Source organism: Stigmatopora argus, chromosome 13 (genome assembly GCF_051989625.1).
Source record: "Stigmatopora argus isolate UIUO_Sarg chromosome 13, RoL_Sarg_1.0, whole genome shotgun sequence".
Taxonomy (NCBI): Eukaryota; Metazoa; Chordata; class Actinopteri; order Syngnathiformes; family Syngnathidae; genus Stigmatopora; species Stigmatopora argus.
Genome location: NC_135399.1, coordinates 10,281,090 through 10,305,350, shown reverse-complemented (window position 1 = coordinate 10,305,350; position 24,261 = coordinate 10,281,090). Strand labels below are relative to the sequence as shown.

The window sequence follows — 24,261 nt, the reverse complement described above, 5'->3', positions numbered from 1 at the left end:
AAGCACTCGACAATAACAAACATGTTTTTCAGTCCGGCAAATTATTAAGACCAAGCATCAACAAACACGACAATAATAAAAATAATGGCTCAGAAAAATGCAACTAACTGACTGAGTTTCCAATACATTTTTAAGATTAATTAGTCAAAACTACAATTGTATTCATACATAAACTCGTGTTAAATTTCAACATGCAAATAAGACATTCTTCCAGTATACCAGATGGACTCATTTACAAATATTACTGCCATTATTCAAATTGCCATGTATTAACCTGATTAGCTTTTGTTTACGTATGCTTTCCCAGACCTTTTCTCGTCACGACTCACAATCCATAAATATCTGGAGCGCATGCCACCAGAGACCCAAGATGTTTTATAATTTTCCATAATTTGTGCCCTTTTGGTTTATTCAAGCTTTCCACATTAGTGTGCATTGTTGCAATACTGTTTTGATGATGCTTTCCCTTTAAAGGTGCTCATTATCAAACATTCCATGTACCATGGGGAATAATGGGGCCTCCAATCTCACAATGGGGTCTTTGTACGATAACTCAGGCGCTGTCCAAAAAGCTTCCTGGTCTTTTTTGGTTCAAAAAAAAAAGCTGTGTTTATAGGACATGCCGAAATTAACCATCGACGATGGATGTAATCTTTTTAAATGTCATTCTGTGCTCCTAATAGCAATTCTAGGGTTTATAAAAAATACGCATCCAATTATACTTACTTATTGACTTATTCTTCAGAACGTTGTACTTGCACCCAATATTCTGTAGTTGGTAAAAAAATCATTAGTACCACCTGAGTGGGTGATGGGATACACAGATGTTTTAATGAGGTCGCTGATTGTGTATTGAAGTATGATTGTGAGTTCAAATGTATGTGTGTGTGTGTCATTTTACTATTTACAACATGTGTTTGTTCCTGGTTTCTGATAATAATTTAAAAAAAGATGCCCTCCCAAAAATGGGACCTATACTCCAGTGAAACTTATAGTCCAGATAATACGGAATGATGTTGATTTTTAGGTAATCGAGTCTATTTTCAACTTTGAATTTCATGTAATTATGCACGACAGGGTAAATAAAAGCAGCTTGTGTCACAGTTTAAACCAGAAGGAAATCAGTGGTTGGGTTAAGTTAATTCATGCTTTTGTTTTTGTTGTGTTTGTGACAAAAAAAAATGAGATTGGATAAAATTATGCATTTTAGGGCACGTGATGGCACAGCCTCCTTTTTTTACAATCTCTGCTTCTGGGCATAGAGCCCATTGAGCCCCTCCTTTAATGTGGGCACGTGTGGATTTCTGTGTAACTTGAATGTTGAGAGTAGTCAGACACTCTAAACTCACAGTTCCCATCAGTCAGAACATAGTTTTAGGGACTTTTCTACCTATGGCCCACCGTCTGTTTGAAGGCAAAGAACATGCTGCCTCGTATTGGAAATATCGGATTTCTCCTTCAGATGGCCTGATTCAACATGTGATTAAATTTGTGGAAAAACAGGTAGGAGTCTGTCTTTGCGTGGTGTTTAAATATTTGCATGTGAAAACCACATCAATATCACAGTGCACCGTAGCATTAAAATCAAAGTGCACACAACCTGCAATGATTGATAACATTTCTTATTGTGACACTTGCTATGTCATGCAAAAATGCTGTGATTTTACTTATTTGCCATTGGAAAATTCCCTTAGGCCTAAGATCTAATGTGATTGAAATGTGCCTAATTTCAAGTTTCATTGCAATGATGATGTAGCTACAAAAGACTGTGAACAGCAAGGTCTTTTAACCCTTATCTTCCCACTGAGAGATCTATGGACATTTTTGAGTGGATGCAGTTATATGTCTGAAGGTGATAGCCAATCAACTATTTTTTTCAGAGACCTGGGCCTTTATTTCTGGCCTTGGATGTGGGCTGTGGTTCAGGGCAAGGCACAGTTCTCCTAGCAAAGCACTTTGAGTCTGTGGTGGGCACGGATGTGAGTCCTGCTCAGATAGAGGTGGCGTTACAGAATGCTAAAGAGCCCAATATCACGTATCGGTAAGCAAGCTGCAATTTACTGAGTATTGTAATGTGTTTTTATTGATTAAATGACTTTCTAAGAAGAAAAAAAGTACATATATTGAGTATATAAGTTGCAGGCCCAGCAAAACTATGAAAAAGTGTGACTTATGGTCTGAAAAATAGGGTTTCTCTAGACATACTAACTCTGTTGCTACTAAGGGATAGATATTCTCAACTGTAAGAAGTACCCTGAATGTTAAATGTGTTATTTTTGTCTTTGCAATTCTAGGCAGTGCTCGGCGGAGGAGCTGCCATTCGCTGACAGCTCAGTGGACCTGATAACAGCCATGTCGGCCTTTCACTGGTTCGACAGACCTCGCTTTCTTCAGGAAGTCCACAGGGTCCTGAAACCTCGTGGCTGCTTGGCGCTACTCAATTACACCTTAGATATGGAAGTGGAATATCAGGGCTGCTCCCTGGAGTCACTCAACCAAGTGTGCAAAGAGGTGCTAAAAAAAGTTGAATAATTTCGGTCTACCGCAAAGGTATAGCCTATTACCATGGCAACGGGAAGCTAAGTGTTACGATGAACAAAGCTTCATCACTGTTTAGATGTGAAAGGTATCAAGAGAGCAAAAAATAGTCATGTCAAATTCACTGTTCTCATGTTTTTGCTTGACGAAAAGCTAAACTTGAAAAATGTAACAATGTCACCACACTAATTCAATTTTTATCCGCTCAGTTTTATGCAGTTTTGCATCCTCACCGCAATCCTTGCCTTGGTCCAAGGTCTATTGATATGTACCGGGAGGCCTACAATTCTATACCTTATACTGAAAAAGAGTGGTAAGTGCACGGGGCTCAGCTCACGCATATCACGAACAGTATGGTGTGATCTATGTTTTATTATTCACGATTCAGGAAAGAGGGTGTGTGGGTGAAGCGGTCTATGCCCCTCAGCAGCTACATGGGCATGGTGGAATCGTTCTCCAGCTATCAGGCCATGCTGAGGGAAGACCCCCAGAAGGCTACCAAGGTCTCAAAGGACACCTGTGAGAGGTATTCTGATTTGCTTTCTGACAAGGAAGCAACAACAACAACAACAACAAAATCTAATTGTTGGATGTTCCACCTAATTGATGGAAATACAATCTGAGTGATTTTGTTTTCTTTTCTCATTCCAGGTTGATGTCCATCATGAAGGTGACCTCTGCAGAGACACAAGTGCTGGTGGGGGTCAAGTATTTTTACCTTCTGGCAAGCAAAAACGGCTCAGATGACTTGCAGAAAAACTAAATTATTATCAATACAAATGTTTTTGGAATAGTCAATTCTGGCAAGTACTAAATCTATGGATGTTTTATTGTTTATATATATTTATATATGGAACATATCCATCTATTTTTAATGAACTATGCCAAATGATTTGCAACCCAATGAATCTGATTTGTTCAATGCAAAAAGTACTACTAGTTCATACTGTAGATATGTAGTGTAGATATTAATTTAAGTAGCTATAATGAAAATAATATTATACTCACTAGAGGGCAGCGTTATATTGTGTTAACCCTGACTCTGCCCTCAATATTACTGAATGTTACTGCAGTCATGAAATAAATAAATAAACCATCTGTTATTGTAGCATTATTGTGTAAAAGTTATTTTAAAAAGGGAATTAAGAACTACAATATTAATAACTACTATATGTAATACATACAACTAAGAATATGCATGTACAAAAAACATGAATTTGTTCATGAAAATATTTTGGAATTTATTTCAAATTGCATACTGGAACTAATATATAGAAATATGTATGTCTAAATAGACCCATTAATAGATATAATAATAATATAAATAATAATAACAATAATAATGATAATCATAGTAACAATAATAATATTAATAATAATAACAACAGTAATATACTATACAGGTTTCTGTATGTATATATTTTCAACACATCGGCACTCAAATTGGAATGCATGTATTAGTTTGAGTTTGACTTACAACAACGCACGAGAACTTTTTTTCAGCAACTATAAAAGCTTGACAACCAAAGCTGATCGTTCGCATCCTGACGTCACAAGCACATCACGCATCCGACGGTGGCGAACGTCACGCAAGTGCGTTTGCAGAAAAGCGCCGCACAAATTGCACGCGCGCGCACGTCCCTTTTAAAAGCTTTTTGTCGCGTCAGTTTCTCCAAACGCGACCCTGTGACAAAAGGAACATCGGGGGACGACAAATTTCACCCATTTATATATAAGGCCCAAGTTTGCCACTGCCAAAAATTTGTTTCCCCAACCTTTTGGCATCTCAGTCGTGTTTGTGTTGCTGGATCAGGTAAGCACACACACATCTGTCATTATTTTAACAGATTTGACAATGTCTAAAAATCACAATTTTTCAAATAATACATATATAAATTTGACAAATTATGCATTCTCAACAGTTCCTGAGATCTAATATGTTTAGTTCATAAGAAAGCCTTGTATAAAATGTATAGTTTTATATAATGTACTAACTTACCTAATGTACAAATAGGAAAATATGCATTCTGAAAATGAATTTGAACTGCGATACCATAAAAAACAACTACATATGAGTGATTCGTAATGAACGCTGATTCAGAATTGTAAAGTGGATCAAATAAATGTGGTTTGTAAAGGTTCATTATTGACATTATTGAATTGAATGCTTTTATTGTCATTATACAAGTATAATGAGATTTAAAGCTTTTATTGTCATTATACAAGTATAATGAGATTTAAAGCTTTTATTGTCATTATACAAGTACAATGAGATTTAAAGCTTTCACCACATAGTCCACAAATAACAACAGACAGACAAAAAAATAATCAATAAGTGAAGTGGGCTTGTTGAATTGAATTGAATGCTTTTAATGTCATTAAACAAGTATAATGATATTTAAAGCTTTCACCACGTATTACAGTTTTAGTGCAAGAAGTTATTTGTTGTTAAGTCCGAAGGATAACTTGGTTGTGACATCATAAAAGTAAATTCTTTGTGACTTCATCACTTTAGTTCCAAAAAGGCCTTGATGCAATGTTTTCATTTGGCCTTGAAGTCTCAATATAGTCATGGGTAAACAAAAAAAACATCTTCTGAATCTGGTATGTCCTTTTTTGACTGGCCACTCTAGAGTGATAAACTTTTGAATACATTTTTCTGTAGGATTTCGTGCTAGGGTTTATTACCCCATAGTTCCAGTTTAGCTGCAGTACCATGTCTGTGTTGGTTTTCCCTCGTATTTTAAAGATAGTTTTGCCTTCCTTACCGGAGAGAATGATGACAATAGTCACATCACTGACATTTTCATGTGACTGCAGAAATGATAAACAAAAGTGCTGTCGTGAGGGAAGGTTAGCAAAGCATCAGATGAACAAATGTTTGATTTTGTGTTTTTCCTCACAATCTGTTTTAGCTCTGAAGGAATGGCCAACCGCAAGCAAAGGGGGCTGACGGCCGTGGACGAGTTCCCCGATCTCAGCCAGCACAAGAACCACATGGCCAAGTTCTTGACTCAGGACATGTATGCCACATTGAAAGAAAGAACCACTCGCAGTGGCTTCAACATCGACGGCGTCATTCAGACTGGAGTGGACAACCCCGGTATGTTAACGCTGTTCCTCTGCAGTCATTCTTTACCTTGATGACTCATCATAGGTTTTATTGGTTTTATGCTGGCAGGCCACCCCTACATCATGACCGTGGGCTGCGTGGCTGGAGATGAGGAGACCTACGATGTCTTTAAAGACCTCTTTGATCTGGTTATCGAGGATAGACATGGAGGATACAAACCCACAGACACGCACAAGACCGACCTCAACCCGGAAAACCTGGTGGTAAGTGGTTTGTATCTCAATGTTTTAGCATATTTAAATTTCCATCTGGCAAGCGTAGAAGATCCATGAGAAATTTACAGACGAACACTGTAGGGCAAGGGTGTCAGACTCGGGTTGGTTCGCGGGCCGCGTTAACGTCATCTTGATTTCATGTGGACCGGACCATTTTAGATATAATATTTTGATTGTTTTAATAAATGGATTAAAAGAACTGGATTAAAATCCCCGAATATTCATTTTTTATAGATCTAAAACAATGTTTGTTTTAGCTTTTTTTATATATTTTTAGATTTTACAATGATTTTTGAACTAAAACACAGGAAAAATTGATTAAAAAATTACAAATATTGATTTAAAAGGGGGAAAATTAGGAAATTTAATATACATCTATACTTTTCATTTTAATTTGATCCTAAAACAGAAAGTCGGCACTCATGATTTACTTTCCCGGGCCACACAAAATGAGGCGGCGGGCCAGATTTGGCCCCCGGGCCGCCACTTTGACACATGTGCTGTAGGGTTTTCTAATACGAGTTAGTGAGTTGCTATGGTTACATATGTAAGTGTCCTATAACCAGCTAATGTTCTATTTTTGCTGGTGTTGACCTGGGTTCAGCAAAATGGGTCGTTATGTTTATTTGATTTGTACACCTTTTTGTTTAAGGGTGGCGAAGACCTGGACCCCAATTACGTCATGAGCTCCCGAGTCCGAACAGGCCGTAGCATCCGTGGCTTCTGCCTGCCGCCACACTGCACCAGAGGGGAGAGGCGTGCTTTGGAGAAACTCTCCATCGATGGTAACAAAAACTCTCTGGCCGGCCAGGTTTCACACTTACGTCTTCTGCTGGTTTTGATTATGACAAGTTTTAAAAAAATCGTGGACACGGGGCATATATCAATGTATTTCTGGTCAAGGGACCTCAGTTTGTCCACTGAATGGATTTCCTGTTTCAAAACTGGCCTGCTTATCAATGTGTACTAGGTTAGTCAAATTTGTGGGGTCAACATGATTTTCTCTCCAGCTCTGGGTTCCCTGACTGGAGACCTGATGGGCAAGTACTACGCCTTGAAGAACATGTCGAATGAGGAACAGCAGCAATTGATTGACGACCACTTCCTCTTTGACAAGCCGGTGTCCCCTCTGCTACTGGCCTCCAAGATGGCCCGTGACTGGCCCGATGGCAGAGGAATCTGGTAACAACAGCCTTTTCAATCTCAATCACAAAACAGAACTGTTTTAAGCCCAATAGTTGAATCACTACTTCCACATTTGTTCCAAAGGCACAACGAGAGCAAGACTTTCCTCGTTTGGGTGAATGAGGAGGACCATTTACGTGTGATCTCCATGCAGAAAGGAGGAAACATTAAGCAAGTGTTCACTCGGTTCTGCACTGGACTGGCAGAGGTTTGTTTAAGGTTTTTTCTAAACCAGCTGTTCTCAGAATTGTTTGACTGTTCCGTCTTAATTTTTTGTAGATTGAAGCCAGGTTCAAGGAGAAAGGTCGTGTCTTCATGTGGAATGAGCACCTCGGCTACATTCTGACCTGCCCTTCCAACCTGGGCACAGGCCTGCGTGCGGGGGTACATGTAAAGCTGCCAAATTTGGCCAAGCACGCTGAATTCGAGGACATTCTGAAGAAGCTCCGTCTCCAAAAACGTGGAACCGGTATGGGAAGACCTCACGTCAAATTGATGATGCTTTCAAGAGTACTTAATTTGGTTTCTCTACCAGGTGGTGTGGACACTGACGCCGTGGATGGAGTTTTTGACATCTCAAACTCTGACAGATTGGGATTCTCCGAGGTGGAACTTGTGCAGATGGTGGTGGATGGTGTTAAGCTGCTGGTGGATATGGAGAAGGCTCTGGAGAAGGAAGAGGCCATTGATGAGCTCATACCCGCCCAGAAATAGAAGCAAATTTCCTTTGTGTTCCCTAGTTTCTAATAGTCGGATCCTAAATGCCGTTTATTTGTACTGCTCTATAACATGTATGGTTGGGATTGATTTGAAATAAAATAAGCAGGAAAGTTTTGTTAGGTGAGTTCCATTAGTTTGCTAAAGTAATAAATACAGTTGGAGTTGTCTAACTAATGGTCATCTGAATGATCGCAGTGTGGCCATTCAGGTATGAATGAAACCATCTTAGGGGAGTTTGATACCAAGAGGAGAGTGAGAATGAGGATTGACAGGGAACCAGGATCTGCTGCCATGAGAAGGTCATTAGTGTCAGTGCTGTGACGGGGACGGAACCCAAACTGAAAGTGAATACGTATGCCAGGCCAAGTATTCCTGTTTTGAAAGACATAGGCTATTTTTACAGTGTGGAGGGCTGCCAAGACACCATTCAAGTAGTTCCTGTCGTCGTTCCTCGTATTTCTGTTCTCTCGATCATCAGATTAAAGCTCAATATATTGTGAATTCAAATTTGTAGGTAATGAGGAGAAAGCATGTGTCCTCTGTCACAGCTTCAGCCTGTAGTGTCCTGTAGCACACCCAGGCTGGTGTAATGGTACTATATTAAGGTATGTAAAATGATGTGACTTAACTCTTGTTCAGGACGCTTCTTCATTCTTGATCCATTTTCCACATCGCTTATCTTTGTCAGCATCTTTATCATAAACTGATGAAGGCGTTGCCCCACAAAAGGAACCTTTATTTTGCTGCTTTTTCATCACGGACCTATTTCTTACCAGGACATTTCTGCACTTCCGCTCCTCATGCTACCGGAGAGAAGTATTGACAGCTGAGGCTCCACTCAGTTCATTCCCACCCCTGAAGCCCCCCTAAATCACCTTTTATCACCGTCCACTGTCACGAGTACCTCTGATAATCACCGATCGGTGTTTCGGCGAGCAAAAAGTGTCCGATCATGGTGTAACACGGACTGCCAGCTCAGAGATTTCAGGTAAACAACGTATAGATAACACACAAGCTAACTCGATGAGCGAGATAGTTTACCAAAACAACTTTAAAACCTGCCTTTTAAAATGAAATAAAGTGTATTTGTCTCCTGGGTTTATACTTTTGCACGGGAAGGGTTAAATACGGTGACGATCGGATTATTTTAGTTTTGATAACGACCTTGCTTGATTGTTAATTGCGATTTTATAGTGTCCCGATGACATAAATCCCGTTAGAAAATGCCACAATAGACATTTAGATTTTAAACATAGTACGATCAATAGCAGAATTGTCCAAATCCATCAGGTAAATGTCACAACTGCAATCGAGTATTTAAGTAAAAATATTTTTGCAATTCTAACCAAAGGCTAAATTTACCGAATCGACTGTCTCGGATGATGTTTACTCAGTTGTTTATTTATGTAAAAAAATAGATCATTTACCTGACCCAATTCCAAAGTCATATAAAATGATAACTCTGTTTTTTGGATCTCAAAAAAGACTTTTCAGACCCTGCAGAGGAAAAAGATGCTCACCTGTGACCCTAAAATGGATACATCAATACACTATAACACTATCAACATTAGTCCATTTATTTTTTATGAACTGTCACCAATGAAAATGCAAGTATTCATTAACATTAATTATAAAAAGGTACAACTTTTCATCTGGAGGGTGGTACATGGCAACCTTGGGTAAGACCCTCTGATTCAAAGGATTTAAACCGGTGATGTTTTGCGTGTCATCGGCAGGCGATCGGTGCGGGGCAGAGCGTTACGGAGCGCACCGTGATCGCCATGCTCACATTGGCCAGTAAACTGAAGAGGAATGACGGTGGACAAACGAGCCGAGCTAGCGGACCATCTGACGCACCTCACAGGGTCTCCATCAGGGACCGTCTCCTTACCAAAGGTGTTTTTTTTTCCTATCCGAACATATTCACACAAGTCGTGGAAAAAGCATTCCTTAATTTGCATTGTTCTATCCGTCTACAGAAGTTGCTGAACTTGAAGCCAATCTTCCTAGTAAGTTAAGCTGTGATTGTAGCTATTTTAATGCATTCTTAGATTTATTATTATACATGACGTATACATAATGCAATAAAGTAGGTAAAAGGGTTGGTTGAAAACTGCCCAAATTATGTATACACATCAGCTTTAATGTCATGAAGTGAATAATTTTCTGTGGGATGGATTTTCTAGTTTCACTCAGTCATCCCTCCTGTTTTGGTGTAGCGCATTTTATATAGGAAATCTGCATGTTTTGTATTGGCTTGTGTTTGTACATTGAATGTTTTTGAACGGCAGGGGGTAGTGTGGTGCTAATTTGGAAACACTTTTGTAGCAATCCACTTTTCTTCAGTGTTTGGAGAAGAGAAATGACAATAATACATCTATGTATATGTAATAGACGCGTAACACACCATTTGCTTGCTTCTGATTGCAGGTACATGCAAAGCCAATTTCCCAGACGAGGACAAGCTGCACCATTTTCAGCTGGCAGTGTCTCCTGGTAAGAGAATAACATTCAATATTCCCTTTCATATATCCGTCTCTTTGCAGATCAATTGACATTTGTCTGCGTCTTGTTAATGACGAGCATGTTGGGTCGCGGCCAGAAAACAACAATGGTTTCAATACACGTCAACTTTTGCCCAATTTTGTTTGTTCCGAGCGCCCCATGCATGTCGAGCTGTTGGCAAGCCGACAAAAGAACACCCGTCATTGCGCTTAAATGAGCCAATCTTCTCGAACAGCTCAGCTCAGTGGGCCAATCTGTGTGCGTGTGAATGTTTTTAGGGCCATGCGTGTTACGACCATGTTTGTTTAGGTTTTTGCAGTCACTCGGTCGTGCACTGTCAGCAGTTCTTGCAGCTTTAACAGGTTGGGGGGTCAAACCTACTAAATGCACTGACCTGGAATGAGATCAGTGGAGCCTCATTCATCACCAAGTTCCTGCTCTTCATTGCATTATCTCGATCTTTTTATGTCTATGGCTCATAAACGTCATGGTGTTGTGTAATTCCAATGAACATTTTGACAGCCGTTGACGACAAATTATCTCAAGCGTGTTTAAACTGGGAGTACTGGTAACGGATTGTCATTTTTAACTGCCATTTGCTGAAATAGACAAGGATTCCATTTGAATTGAAAAGGGGGTTGGGGGATTATGGTGAAGCGTTGTCTAGTCCGCATTTATATTTCTCAATAGCTGTAAACCAGTTTACGTTTAGTTAAAATTTCCAGAATTATGATGTTTTGCATTAATTTAAATAACCGTATCAATGGCCACTTGAGGCAATATTCTCCATACTAATGTAGATTTGATGCATTATGCTTACGTTTTAAAGATGTCAATATCGCAAGTTGGTTCAAGACAAGCAAACAACAGCAGAAGATTTTTGCAAACTTGTATGTATGCGACACGCAAGCGGGTTTTGTGTGTGTGTGTGTGTGTGTGTGGCCTATCTGTGAGTCATCAGTCTTCCTGTCGCCCCAATCGCTGGTGTACCTCCAACTTAGTTTCACAAAGGCCTTTGTAAGCAAAATCGGGGCCGTGAAACAACGATCTGCAATTATGGCAAAGAGCCGCTGTCATTTTTCTTATGTGAGTCCGACAAGGACTCCGACTTCCCAGTGGACGGCTCGCTCAATTATTCTTGACTAAAGTGTCCTACACATTCATTATTATAAGACTATCGTAATCCAATTGACTCATTAAGTACTATTGACAGTGATAGATGCGATCGAAATTTTCGTCGTACCACGAGGTACCACTGTACATTTTGACAGCTCCCAGCTGAAATGGATTTGATGTAGGGATGCGCAAAAAAAGGTAACCTAAAGTATTAAAATTTTAATAGCTCACATGATTGTAAAATACACATCCCATAAGTAAACTTGATATATTTGCTCAAAACGTCTAATTAAAGCCCACTAGGGCACAGTCTTTTTTGAGTACGCCATTAAAATTTGATTTCCCCTCACGAATGCTAAGATGCATCTTGCATTTGGCCGTGAATTATACTCACCGCACATTAATGATAAAAATTCAAGCCTATTTTAGAATAAGTGGCATTCGAGTTTGACTCTTAATTGCCCGTGTTTATTTGCTGTTGTTAATTGTTTCTGTGTGTGTGTAAGTACTCCTGGATGGCTCAAGTGTGCTGCAGATACAAATGTTTTATTTATGAACGCTAAATGCAGCTGTTAGTCCAGTCCAGCTTTCTTGTGTTTGTTTTTATTCTTTTTCCTGTCCCCGACTGCGGGTTTTGCTTTCGTCCACATTTTTGCTTTACGTATTTCACTTTTATTCCAAACTGCAAAAGGATGTTATGTAGAAGTTCATAAAGTGATGATATAAGATATTTACAAATGCTATTTTATGGCACTGTAAGAAACTGAGGTCAAAACAATTTCAAGAAGTCAGCCAAACACTAAGCACCACGAGCATAAGTTTGCAAGCTCAGTAAAGGTTCATTGTTGTTTCATGCATACATGAAAGATTCAAAGCCCCTCGAGCCAAATCTCGTCATTTTTGCTGGCTCGTTTGGTAATGCCGCTTATAACTCGGAAGCCTGCGTGAGCTTAGAAGCGCGACTTCTTATTCGAATGAACTCAACTTCTTCTAACTGCACTTTTTATGGTTGGAACGAAGAACTTTCAAACAAAATCCGTTAAAATTTCATGAGGCATTCTTCAAGTACCGTATTTTCCAAATGATAAGTAACTTATTATATAGTTTGGCTTGGCCTACAAGTGCCACAGAAACACATTTGTCTTGGTGCTGTTCACTTACCTTTGCTTCGTTTTTCCCCCTTTCCTTCTTTCCTTCCTTCCAGATGAAGGTTACTACCAAAGTGGCAGGTTTCAGTTTGAAGTTAATGTCCCCGAAGCCTATAACATGGTGGTGAGTGCTCTGATACTTGTGCAGCCAGTGTTGCGCTGACATTTAAAAAGTTTTCCTCTAAATGTTAGTGTTTTGCAGGCGATGTCTATCTGCTTTATGAATCAATAGGATGAGAGCTTGTTATTTTTAATGCATGAACCCCTAGCAAACAAGGGTGAACTGTGTATGACATTGTGTTCAAACCCGAGTACATTAGTGAAGTACAGGTGTGAAAGCACAACAGGTCAATAGTATAGTTTTAGCTATGGTTAAACCTAATTGGCTTCCTACTAGCATCCATTTCAATGACTTGCTTTCATTAACTGCACAGTTTACCAGTTACATATAATCCTGTTTTGCTCATTATTTGCATTATATATTTTTTTCCCTTCTAAGTTGACTCTGAATTATTTATTGCCTCCACTATGAAAATGGCATTTAAAAAAAAAATATTTTCATATATGTATTCTATTTTTTCTGCAGCCTCCAAAAGTAAGGTGTCTTACCAGAATATGGCATCCAAATATCACCGAGAATGGGGAAATATGTCTAAGGTATTCTATCCAGCAGTGCAGTCACAGCAATGAATTTGAGATGAAATCTGTCAATTTTACATGATATGCTAATATGGTAAAATAGAAGCATAAATGCATTTTTTTTTACTTCAGCCTATTGCGTGAACATTCAATTGACGGCACCGGGTGGGCACCCACCAGAACATTAAAGGTAAGGGAGAACTTTTTATTTTCATACTTGACTAGTGAATCATAAACTTATGTTAGATTCTTCTTTTTTTAATAGGATGTGGTCTGGGGATTAAACTCATTGTTCACTGTAAGTATTTTAACTGTTATAGAATATAAATTCAATGACGTGTTGAAGGCAATCCGGGAATCTTTTCAATCTACAAAAATAAAGCATGTAATCATTTTTGAGTTTCTTATCTCTGCCGTTTATTTTAATCATTTCTCCTCCAGGATTTGTTGAATTTTGATGACCCGTTGAACATTGACGCGGCAGAGCATCATTTAAGAGACAAGGTAGGCCAGCCGTTTTGTTTACCATAAGCATCCTTGATTTAACATTCGGGAACATTAAGTTAAATGCCTACTGTTCCAAACCAAAAGTTTGAAAATGGCAGTCTAAACTCATAAAAATGAGTGACACAATCTGCACACCTTTCCCCTGTTCTCACATCTTGTTTTTTTACCAATTGCATCCAAGTGTAACTTCGTCACTGGTGTCACATACTTTCACAATTGGTGTTATGTGCATGTGGTTTGTGTTATATTGAGATGAAGGCAGCAAACAAACACAGATGGTGTTTTTTAAGAAGGCTATAGCCTCCCCACCCCCCGTCATCTAATTCTGCCTGCAGGGCGCACAAGGCAGGCGCTATGATTTGTAAGGCAAATTCAGGGTTTTATCTTTTCCTTACGGTCGCTCCTTCTTTTCACTCGTAATTGGCGAGAGTGTATAATATTTAATAGTTGAGTAATTATGTCATTTAGTCTGTAGTTGATGGCGATAGAATTAGGAGACTGTTCAAAACAATTATTCTGCTTCGTTCGTTTGAAACCGAATTATTTGACAGACTCACTGGTGATGTGGTAAACTATTAGGGGAGTTCTCTGCGTTAAGTTGTCCAACTGTGACTTCCGTCACACTGAATTTCAGTGTTTTAATTTTCTTTAACAGCTCAAGAGTGGAATTTTGTGAGTGCTTGTCAGCATAAATGAGAATGTTAATGCTGGTTTAACTTGATCTTAGTTCTCCTTTACTTTAGAGGGAAAAAAAACGCATCGGCTTACCAAATTCTTGCTCCTCAAATTCAAGGCTCATCCGCTTATTTGGCTTGACTGAGATATATGCTCATCCTGCCACTTTCTTTCCAATCCCAAGTGGTTTAGCCTAATCACTCAACAGTCGGTCATGTCACGCATACGTGCGTTCACTTTAATGATTTGCTTTCTGCACAGAATCAAACAACATGGTGTTTTGTTAGGTTCCTATTTAGCAAACAAATTGACAGTTGGATAGACATTCTTGATTTGAACTTGGCACATTGACGCATACTTAAATAGTAGCACTCAAAAAACCTTTCAAATAGGTTACACTTGCTTTCATTTATGGGAAATAATTCCAGGTTCCACCCGTTCCTTCCTTTGCAGCATAATAGTCAAGAAAAACTTATTTTCATGACTTGACATGGAACATAACTCATCAAAGTGGCCAGACTTTCCCGACCTAAAGCATTCGAACGCTTACCTTGTTTATCTGAGTCACGATGCTTTGCTAGATTTCAATGCATAGCAGATGTTAAAGAACCATCTTCCCAACCCCAAAGGCTTCTGTTTGTTTTTCCTCTCCCCCTGATGTTGTTGAAACCTCTGAAAACTGCCACAGATAATTAGGGAAATTAAGCGTGGCTATTGCCAAAAGTATGTTGGAGTCAAAAATGAGACTGCAGAGTTTCTTTGAGCTAATGAACGATCGAGAGCATCTTGAGAATGATTGTAAGCGATATTTAAAAAATAATTATGACTCGGGGCTCTCTTTTTTTCCAATTATCTAATTAACTTGTATTTTTTTTTTCATTATTGATGCCAGCAAATTAAAAAGAGACATCTCGGGGATAAACAAGTCCTGTTTTTTTTTTCTTATTTTGGTACACAGGTGTTTAGAAAAGTAGCTCTATCAGAGATCAATCAATGGTACACCCAATGGATTTGAAGAAACAGTCTTAGTAACTATTGAACTTGGCTTTGGCTCCTCTCCATTGACTAATTGGGGTCAGGCAGTTTAATTTTGAAGAATTGGCCCTAAAGGGACATGGCCATCATTTCTCCGGAGACAATATAAAGTCTTAAAACTACTACTTTTCAGAACTTAGACCCCCCAACATGATTTACTTTCCCGGGCTACACAAAATGATGCGGCGGGCCAGATTCGGCCCCCGGGCTGCCACTTTGACACAGGTGCCCTAACACATTGTCCTTACTCGATCTGCTTTCAGGAGGATTTTCGAAACAAAGTCCAAGATTACATCAAGCACTACGCCAGATGATAGACACATCAGGCCACACCAAGTTTGCTGCCAAGCTGCTCCGCCTTTGCCTCAGCTTATTTCTCCAGTCCACACTGAATAAGTCTTTCGGGTCGGACGCTGTTCACTTCGCAATAAACCTCAACATAAACCGACCCGGGAAACACGTTTTGAGAAAAGGGCGCGTAGCACGACGCTTTTATTATTCTTTCGGCGGTCACGGCGACTCTGCTCGCTCGACACTAAGACAACTGACGGCCAGCCGGAGAGCCGGCACTACTCGACTCTTTTCTTTTTTTTGGTCAAACGCGAGTAGTAAATAAAAGAAGGTTATATGGGCGCGTTCTCCGTTCTAGTGCCTGCAGTGTTCGTGTTGCCAGAAAGAGGGGGGAAAATGCATGCCAGGTTACATGGTGTTATCGGGACACGTTTCTGGACACCTTACGTGCTACTTGCCCACCACTCAAAGACAGCGTTTGAATGATCAGCACCATATCGTCCTCATTCACGCACACGCTTGGAGCTTTTTTTTTTTCTTCTAACCTTTATGTGTAACATCGGAGTCGCACCTCTTTGTCATCTCCTTCCCCTGTTTTTCACACTTTCTAAAACACAAAAATTGACAAACTATCATTTTGTAGATGACGTAACCCCAAAAAAGGGTACATTAAGTCAATTTTGAGTCAACTTGAAGAAAAAGAATCTTCCACGTTAATCTTTTTTCTGTCAGTTGTTAATGTTTGTCAATTACAAAGGCAATGTAAGATGTTAAACTAAGCATCATTGCCTCATATTTGAAAACAAAGAAAAGGACAGGTTTAACAAAAGCGATTCCAGTTAGATTGATTCAAACTTTGCCTGGATTAACCACGTGAGAAAAAAATTAATTACGGTAAAAATATGAATTGTTGTTATGCCATTAGGTGAGAAAAAATATTTTTAAATTTAAACAAACTTATTTTAGTACTATGGTAGAGACTGGTGCATTGTGATTAACGTACACGCTCCTTTTATGCTATAAGAAACTCGTCAATGTTCTGCAATTAAAAAAAAAAAGAACTGCTATTAAAGGTTTAATTAGAACACATTTCTATTCAGTTTTAAAAACATGTTACATTTTTGCATTTGGACATCTTTTTTGCCATGTTCAAAGAAAAAACTGCGAAAAGCTGCAAATGATGCTTTACCATGACTAAATTGACAAAAGCTTTGATCCCCAATTATTTTTAAAAAAATCCAAGTGTGTATGTGTACTGCTATGTCAAATGCTAAGCATCTATCGCAGCGTGGTACCGCCAACCTGTCCCTAACTAACTGTCAACGCTATTTTTACCACCCGATCAGATCAGCTTTGTGTTTACGCGCGTGTTCACCGCGTTTCACGAAGGTGTTGAAAACTAAGTTCAGCTTGTGTGAAGACTATTTAGAAGCAATTCAAAGACAAAAAAATGGAATATCATTCATTTTTTAATTGTCTTCTAAATCGGAACACTTAATAAGGAGACTTAAATGCCGCAAAACTAAATGTTGGTCATTTTTCATGTGTTTTCATGCTCAGTATTTGTTTTGACGGTCACTAATGCTCTGACGTTGGAACGGATGTCCCTTTCACTTAAACACTGCATGGTGTGCTGTTTATTTTCCGATGCTGCTGTTGGAGAAAAGCGTGTCTGCATGAGGTCTATCCATACCAAGAGAGAATTGAGATTGACAACTAGTTGATCCTTCAAAATCTTCAACCCTCTCTAAGATTGTATATCCATTTTTTTAAATAAAGAAAATACAAACACCATTGGGTTGTTATTAATATTTTAGTGGGCGCTAGCAGAAGTGCCAATAAACTCAATCAAACGTACTGATATTTGTCACTTGATCACATCATTATTATGACATCGAGAAGCATACCAGTAACCATTTTGACTTCATCTGAAAAACATGACATTTTATTTATCTCTTAAAAGCGACATTATCTCTTTTAATGTCAAAAATATGCGACAGTTCATCAGGCTATCATGAACAGAAGTGCTTATGTCGGAGAAACAATCCTAGTGAATCCCCTTGTGACAGTGACGGCTGACAGCGACTGCCACATAATGATTGGCAATGCCATATCAATTTTTTGCAAGATCACCTCTAATGCCATGGTTTCCCAACAAAAAAAAATCACCCTGGCGACAAAATCGAAACTTGCGAAGCAATATTTTCCTGGTCAGGAATTAATGAGGGGCTGAGCAGAAATCTCGGTCGTGTCGACAAAAAACCTGCTTACACCATTAAGTGTGAGATTAATGGCTTTAAATGATAACTCATTTATCACATGTGGCCTAAATGCAGCCCATAGTGCTTTAAACTCCTTAATGCAGGGGTCTCGAACTCAATTTACCTGGGGGCCGCTAGAGGCCGAGTCTGGGTGAGACTGGGCCGCATCAGGATTTCCACAAGAAAAGCACTGATAAAACATTCCAACGTTATCAAATACCTTTATTTTTTAACAAAAAATAATGAATTAAATAAATTAACTTAAAGATGAATAAAAAATAAATCAATCAGTAATATAAAACCAAATAATACTAATGAGCATACAGTAGATATACACTGGCTGGCTAAGTAGAGAAAATGAATTATTTTTATTCCGTTTCAAATGTCTGTATTAACAGCTCTTTAACCTTTAACTTTCTGAACTTGAATGGAACATTGAACATGAAATATTCTGAACACGGCTTCTTTTGCCTACTCCTTGCTGCTAGAGACCTGGCAGCGCTTCTTCTCACATAGTCACATTTGGCTTGAGGGAGGAAGCAGTAGAGACCCTCAGTAGAGCTTGAAGATGCTCATCAGTAAGTCTGGACCTGTACTTGGACTTATTGAAGTTCAAGGTGGAGAAGAGCTTCTCACACAAGTATGTGCTCCCAAAAAGGCACATGGTCCGCTTGAACCTTCGGGAAAGTTCAGGGAAGCTGGGGGTCAACTCTCTCAACAATTGCCCAAGCTTGTCTGCTTCTCCACTCACCTCCCTGAACTTGGCTTTGAGTGCAGAGTTGCACTGCAGGTCAATGAGCTCCATTTGAAGCTCAGGAGGGGCATCTTGCACATCAAAGGAGAAGGGGTCCGCAAAAATTTGAAATGTGGCTTTGTGTGTCTTGAAGTCTGCAAATCTGTGATCAAATTCCTCCTGTAGCTTCGAAATGGCCTCAACATACTTCTCACCACTGAATGGTGTGCCTGCATCCACGAGAGCCTTGCATGCTGGGAAATGGCAAAGGTTGAGAGAGCTGGGCTTTCCATAACACAAGTTTAGTGCAGAATGCTCTCACGTTGTCATAGGCAGCACTGACAAGTTGCCCCTGGCCTTGTAGCTTCTTGTTCAGTACATTAAGCTCATGTGTGATATCAACAAGAAAAGCCAAGTCCATGAGCCATTTGGGATCACTTAGCACAGGATCAATCAACTCACAAACGGCGTAGCTAGCTTTGACTGCTGCATTACTGTCTTTGGTAGCCTTCTTGAAGAGATCCTGTTGCCTCAGAAGACGTGTTTTAAGACTGGCAACCTGGTTGGCTCTCTCATCTCCCTGGTATTTTTCGTACTCCACAGCATGTCTCGTAGTACAATTACGTTTCAAATTGTATTCCTTGTGCACCGCAACTTTTTCAGTGTAAATGAGACACGTCGGGGTGCCCCTGTGTTCAACAAAGAAATATTGCACTCCCCACTTTTCTTGAAACTGTCTGTGCTCATCACCGACCTTTCTCTTCACGGCAGGCTTTGAAAGAGACATCTCTGGGGCTCTGTAATATGTTTTTCCACTTGGAATGAGTCTCGGGTTGATCTTTCACATTCAGTCGCGCGGGTTTGTGGCGCATGTGCACTTTCGCTCTCCGTTTCAATCGCGGAGATGGCTACAGACACTGACACAGGCTGGATCACGGATCATAGCGCCTCATTCAGTTGTATGCTGAGAGCAGCGGAGGAGTGTGCGCGCCGAGCGGAGTGATCGGCCTCACGGCTTCTCCTCCGCCCAGCTGATTGGAGGAATGAATGAGTGAGTGAGCGAGGCACTGGACAGCCCGGCCGATGTCCCGCCCTCCAGAGCCGTATACCTCACCGTGATTGGTTCATTCAGCTCCGAACCAAAGTTCCCTCTAATTTTTTGTTGGTCTGAGCAGAAAGACAACCTCCCCGAGCGCACTGAGTACCAGTGTGAGCGACATGATCGGTACTCGGATGATTCGCCTAAAGTCGTTTCGCCGACGGACGTTTGACAGACGGGCAGGTCGCCGAATGGACGTTCCACCGAACGTTCATTCGGCCGAACGGAGGTTCCGCCGAAACGGGATTCGAACGCTCGCCCCGCCGGATCGTGTGTGTACAAGTTTTTCAACCTCGGCCCGCGGGCCATATACGGCCCGTTAGGATTTTTAATCCGGCCCGCCGCCGGTGTTGTCCAAATTATAGTAAAAATCAATGTTCGTCTACCATCAATGGCAGTCCGGGAATAAGCACTCTTGGGCAGGCAGATGTAGCAGAACCGAGCCGTAAAATGACAGCAATCGGGTCAAATCCATCCTAAAACAGCATTTAATGATTAAATACAAATACTGGATGATATCGCGATGGAGGCAAAAAAACGTCTATTGACGTCCATTCGCCAAACGGCTCAAAATGCTCTCAAATTCGGTCAAATCCAGCTGAAAACAGCGTTTAATGATTAAATACAAATACTAGTATTTGTATTTAATCATTAAACTAACAAATACTAGTACGACCTGTCCGTCTGTCAAACGTCCGTCGGCGAAACGTCTTTAGGCGAATCATCCGGTCACGACATCATCATTGCTCGCTATCGGCACACCAGTATCACACCTGCCACAAGCAGGTGCATGTCAATGTTCCCTCTAATTTTTCATGTAAAAAAACATGCTGTAAAACAAGAAAAACATGAGTGGACAGAGCTACTGCCACTGGCTGCCACTTAAACGGCGCCATCATGGGGAAAGGGGTAAAAAAAAAAAAAAAAAAAAAAAAAAAAAAAAAAAAAAAAAATATTGATCTTTCATATTAAGACGGGGGCCGCAAATTATCGTCCCGCGGGCCGCAGTTGGCCCGCGGGCCGCATGTTTGAGACCCCTGCCTTAATGTGTGGAATTGACATGTTCTGCCCTGTTATTGGCTGGCATTTCAGAGTGTCCCCTGCCTGGTTTCTATAGTTAGCTGGGATAGCCTCCAGCACCCCCCGCAAACTCCTGTGAGGATATGTGGTTATAAAAATGTACTCTTGAATTAAAACAACAACAACCTTTGAATATTTAAATATGTCAATTTTATGCGTACCGCTGCATTCCATCCCTGCCACACTTTGGGAACCTCTGCTTTGAAGTAAGTCTAAATTCCTCTAAATTGGCTCTATTTTTCCGAAATGTAAAGACAAATAAGTGGACATCCATTAGTGAAAATCATGCTGCGGCTGCTATTTAAGCATCTGGGTGTAGATGGTGGTGGGGGGTAAATCAGACTTTATTAGTAATGTCAGGAGGCCCCAAGGCCAGACAGTGTTGGATGAATCAGATGTCAGAGTTTCATCTTTCTTGCTTTACCAAGAGTGCAGTTGCGTGTGTTGTGTGTCTGCCTGTTTTTTGTTTGCGCGTTTGTTGTGCTGACCTGGTGGGCGTTCGCTGCTCGCCGCTCGCTCCATTCTGAGCGCAAACGTGCTTTAATCCTACGTCCTGGTGAACTGTTGCTTCCAGACTGCATTCAATTTTGGCTACTGTCTAAAAAGTGGCTGATTTACAAGGTCAATTGCTGTGGTATGTGTTTCATATACAATTGGAAAATTAGTTGAAAATGTATAGATTGGTTTACTAGATTTGACAGGATTACCCTTAATAAAAGTTAAAAAAGATTGGATTTTTGTTCCAACAATATTCTCGATATGTCGCAAATAAATGAACCTGCAGCTTATTCATCGCTTAAGAAAATAAAATATTTTATTCTATCATAAAAAGTCGCATAAAAACTTGTTTTTTACATTCATCAATGGTTTCATGTTCATGTCACCATTAAAATGAGCACTCCAGTGTTTATCCCCAATCCCATGCAAGAAAACAATCATTTTCCTCCCTTTCAATTAGTATTGGACACATCTAATTAAAGTTTAATCAAACAGATCATGACCGTCAACTGACACCTGTCCAAGTCCAATATACATCCATATTTGTAAGTTGAGCGCTAAGTGGCTCTCCATTCGCTTTGTTGTGCTTGAAAGGCCGCCCACACTCAAACGCGGGCTGTGGGCGGCTTCTCTTTGTGCAGCCACATGAGTTTGGCAGCCTACAAACACAAAGTCAAGCCAACTTGCACACAAACACAAATATACATCACTTCTGTGATGCAATTTCGTTTAATTATCACCATCGGATGTGAGAAATGTTCTTTAACGCTTATTACTGGTACAAGGTACAAATATCTATTATCCGACTAATGCATTGCTAGGATGGATGCTTTAAATTTTGAACAAGCGGCTGGAAAGGAAAAGCACTCCCATCCTGCCGAACACAAGTAGATCATAATGTAGTACATCTAGAACGGGAAACGTCACATGGACAAAATGCTACATAAGAGTGCTTATCTAAAAAAAAAATGGTTGCCTTCAATGAAATTAACCCATTTGTTGCCATTAATGACAGTAGCTGGGACCCCCTCAGTCAAAATGGATTGGATAAATATTCCTGTCAGTGACTGAAGATCTTAAAAGTTTAATTATCTTGTTTAACATGCAAAAAAAGTCAATTTTGAAGGCTATTTTCAATGTGACATCAGCCCTTTGCCATTTTACGTCTTTTCTTGCTATGGTCCATCCTTTTTCCACCATGTTGACTAAGGCAGACACATTTCTCTTCAGGCATTCTTTCAACTTAACCTACCCCTGGCTGCACTTCCTCATTTGTTTGACTCATTGTCTTCCACATCTAACTTCCACAGAAAAAAAAACCTTATTGCATTTTTCAAGACCTTGCGGGTCAGTTATGCCCACTCCATTAATAACACCAGACTTTGGATTGCTTGTGTAACCTGACCTGGAGTCGCTTTTGTTTTTGCTGCCCCTTAGACTTGGTAAATCAAATATAATAATGTGGCAGCCTGGTAGAAGTTATTATGCTGCGTGAAATATAAGCCTGCTTATATGAACACAAAACTGATAACTTGTGAGATAACTTGATTGCCGGAAAAGTAATCAAATGTAGAATTTAAGGAATATCCCAAGAGGTTTTTCAGATACCGCCTAGCTTTGATGAAACGCTGAAGGCGATCGGGCACGACCAAAGAAAGGCTATCTCAACATCAAAAGTAGATATTTTGGAGACTTAGTACAGGTACATTTCTAGAAATTTCAATTTTACTATGCTGAGGGTTGAAGATGTGAACTGAAAAGCTATCTTATCTGCATGGTGAACTCTTCAATTGCAGGCTGTGAAACCAGTTGTATTACATTTCTTTGCAAGAACAAGATTCTAAACTCACTCAAATGGACAGCAAGTCAACAGAAAAGGAGTTAGTACTCTACTTCTGGCAAGGTCCTTGATAACATCTCATCCAGTTGCAGTTCCACTGAGGGAATTGGGAATGAGAAAGAAATACACAAGGGATGCTTGGGAATCAGAAGACGGCACTCCTTTCCGGAAAATCACATGCAGCCACATCTGTGGATGCTATTACGCTGCCTATTAAGGATAAGAGGCAAGAGAACCATGTTTATTTTAATGTCTTTTTTTCTGATTGTTATACAAAAGTGGTCAAAAATAACAGCAGTCCAATTGGATTAACCATGTTCAGTCTAGTTTTTAATATATACTGTACAGTACTGTATGCTTGAGGGTATACTAACCCATTTGAAATGAATAATCTACTCTTTCATCCAGTAAATTTGATAAGTAATATGTACAAAGATGTTATTGCCCCCTTGTTCACTTGAAGAAATACCCACAGAAAAAGTACATTGTCGCTACTATGAAACATGACGTAGACTTGCTTCATTTGTCTTTTATCTGGCGGGATACAATGATAAGTATCAATGTATTTGACAGAAAAAAGGATAAATAATTATGTATGTAAAGAAAGAAACTGTGATCTCTGTGAGTTTATGCACATGTCTATGCAGTATCATCATAGAACAAAAAAGGGCATTGAAAAATGCTCATCACCCACAACAGTATCATTTATGCCTATTTTTGTCCACAAACAGTAGAAACCCTCCCATCGCAATGATGTAATTGGTCAGCAGGCAGGCTTTTGGCAGCATTTGAACCTAACTGAGGTTGCCATAGTGATTCACTATCTAAAAGCAGCTTTGTAACACCAGAGGAGCTGTGTTATAAGTTCTCCGGTTCGTACGCCACCGACGAGGTGACGTGGGAATAAAAATACGGGACAGTTCACGTCATTGATGCGTTGGCAAAGCAACGTGGCATTGTCCAAATCAGGGGGTTGTGACATTTGGCTTTCTCTGGCCTGCCAAACAAAGCGAACGCAGTTGCCCACGCTTGTATCAAGTGCC

General features: G+C 39.9%; 3 protein-coding genes across 3 annotated transcripts; all 3 read left to right on the top strand.

Annotated features, from left to right (window-relative positions):
- Window positions 1-1,307: 1,307 nt before the first annotated feature.
- Window positions 1,308-3,636, top strand: LOC144086809 (putative methyltransferase DDB_G0268948). Its single transcript, XM_077616937.1, has 6 exons — window positions 1,308-1,503; window positions 1,881-2,041; window positions 2,295-2,511; window positions 2,748-2,851; window positions 2,927-3,064; window positions 3,190-3,636. The coding sequence occupies exons 1-6, from the start codon at window positions 1,318-1,320 to the stop codon at window positions 3,299-3,301; spliced, it is 918 nt and encodes a 305-aa protein (XP_077473063.1). The 5' UTR covers window positions 1,308-1,317; the 3' UTR covers window positions 3,302-3,636.
- Window positions 3,637-4,195: 559 nt separating this feature from the next.
- Window positions 4,196-7,906, top strand: LOC144086808 (creatine kinase, testis isozyme-like). The gene is made up of 8 exons (XM_077616936.1): window positions 4,196-4,351; window positions 5,454-5,641; window positions 5,720-5,874; window positions 6,539-6,671; window positions 6,897-7,068; window positions 7,156-7,279; window positions 7,351-7,540; window positions 7,607-7,906. The coding sequence occupies exons 2-8, from the start codon at window positions 5,464-5,466 to the stop codon at window positions 7,783-7,785; spliced, it is 1,131 nt and encodes a 376-aa protein (XP_077473062.1). The 5' UTR covers window positions 4,196-4,351; window positions 5,454-5,463; the 3' UTR covers window positions 7,786-7,906.
- A 634-nt stretch (window positions 7,907-8,540) lies between these two features.
- ube2f (ubiquitin-conjugating enzyme E2F (putative)) lies at window positions 8,541-15,864 on the top strand. The gene is made up of 10 exons (XM_077616938.1): window positions 8,541-8,779; window positions 9,528-9,687; window positions 9,771-9,800; window positions 10,222-10,287; window positions 12,617-12,684; window positions 13,147-13,217; window positions 13,332-13,389; window positions 13,465-13,497; window positions 13,641-13,703; window positions 15,680-15,864. The coding sequence occupies exons 2-10, from the start codon at window positions 9,573-9,575 to the stop codon at window positions 15,728-15,730; spliced, it is 555 nt and encodes a 184-aa protein (XP_077473064.1). The 5' UTR covers window positions 8,541-8,779; window positions 9,528-9,572; the 3' UTR covers window positions 15,731-15,864.
- Window positions 15,865-24,261: the final 8,397 nt, after the last annotated feature.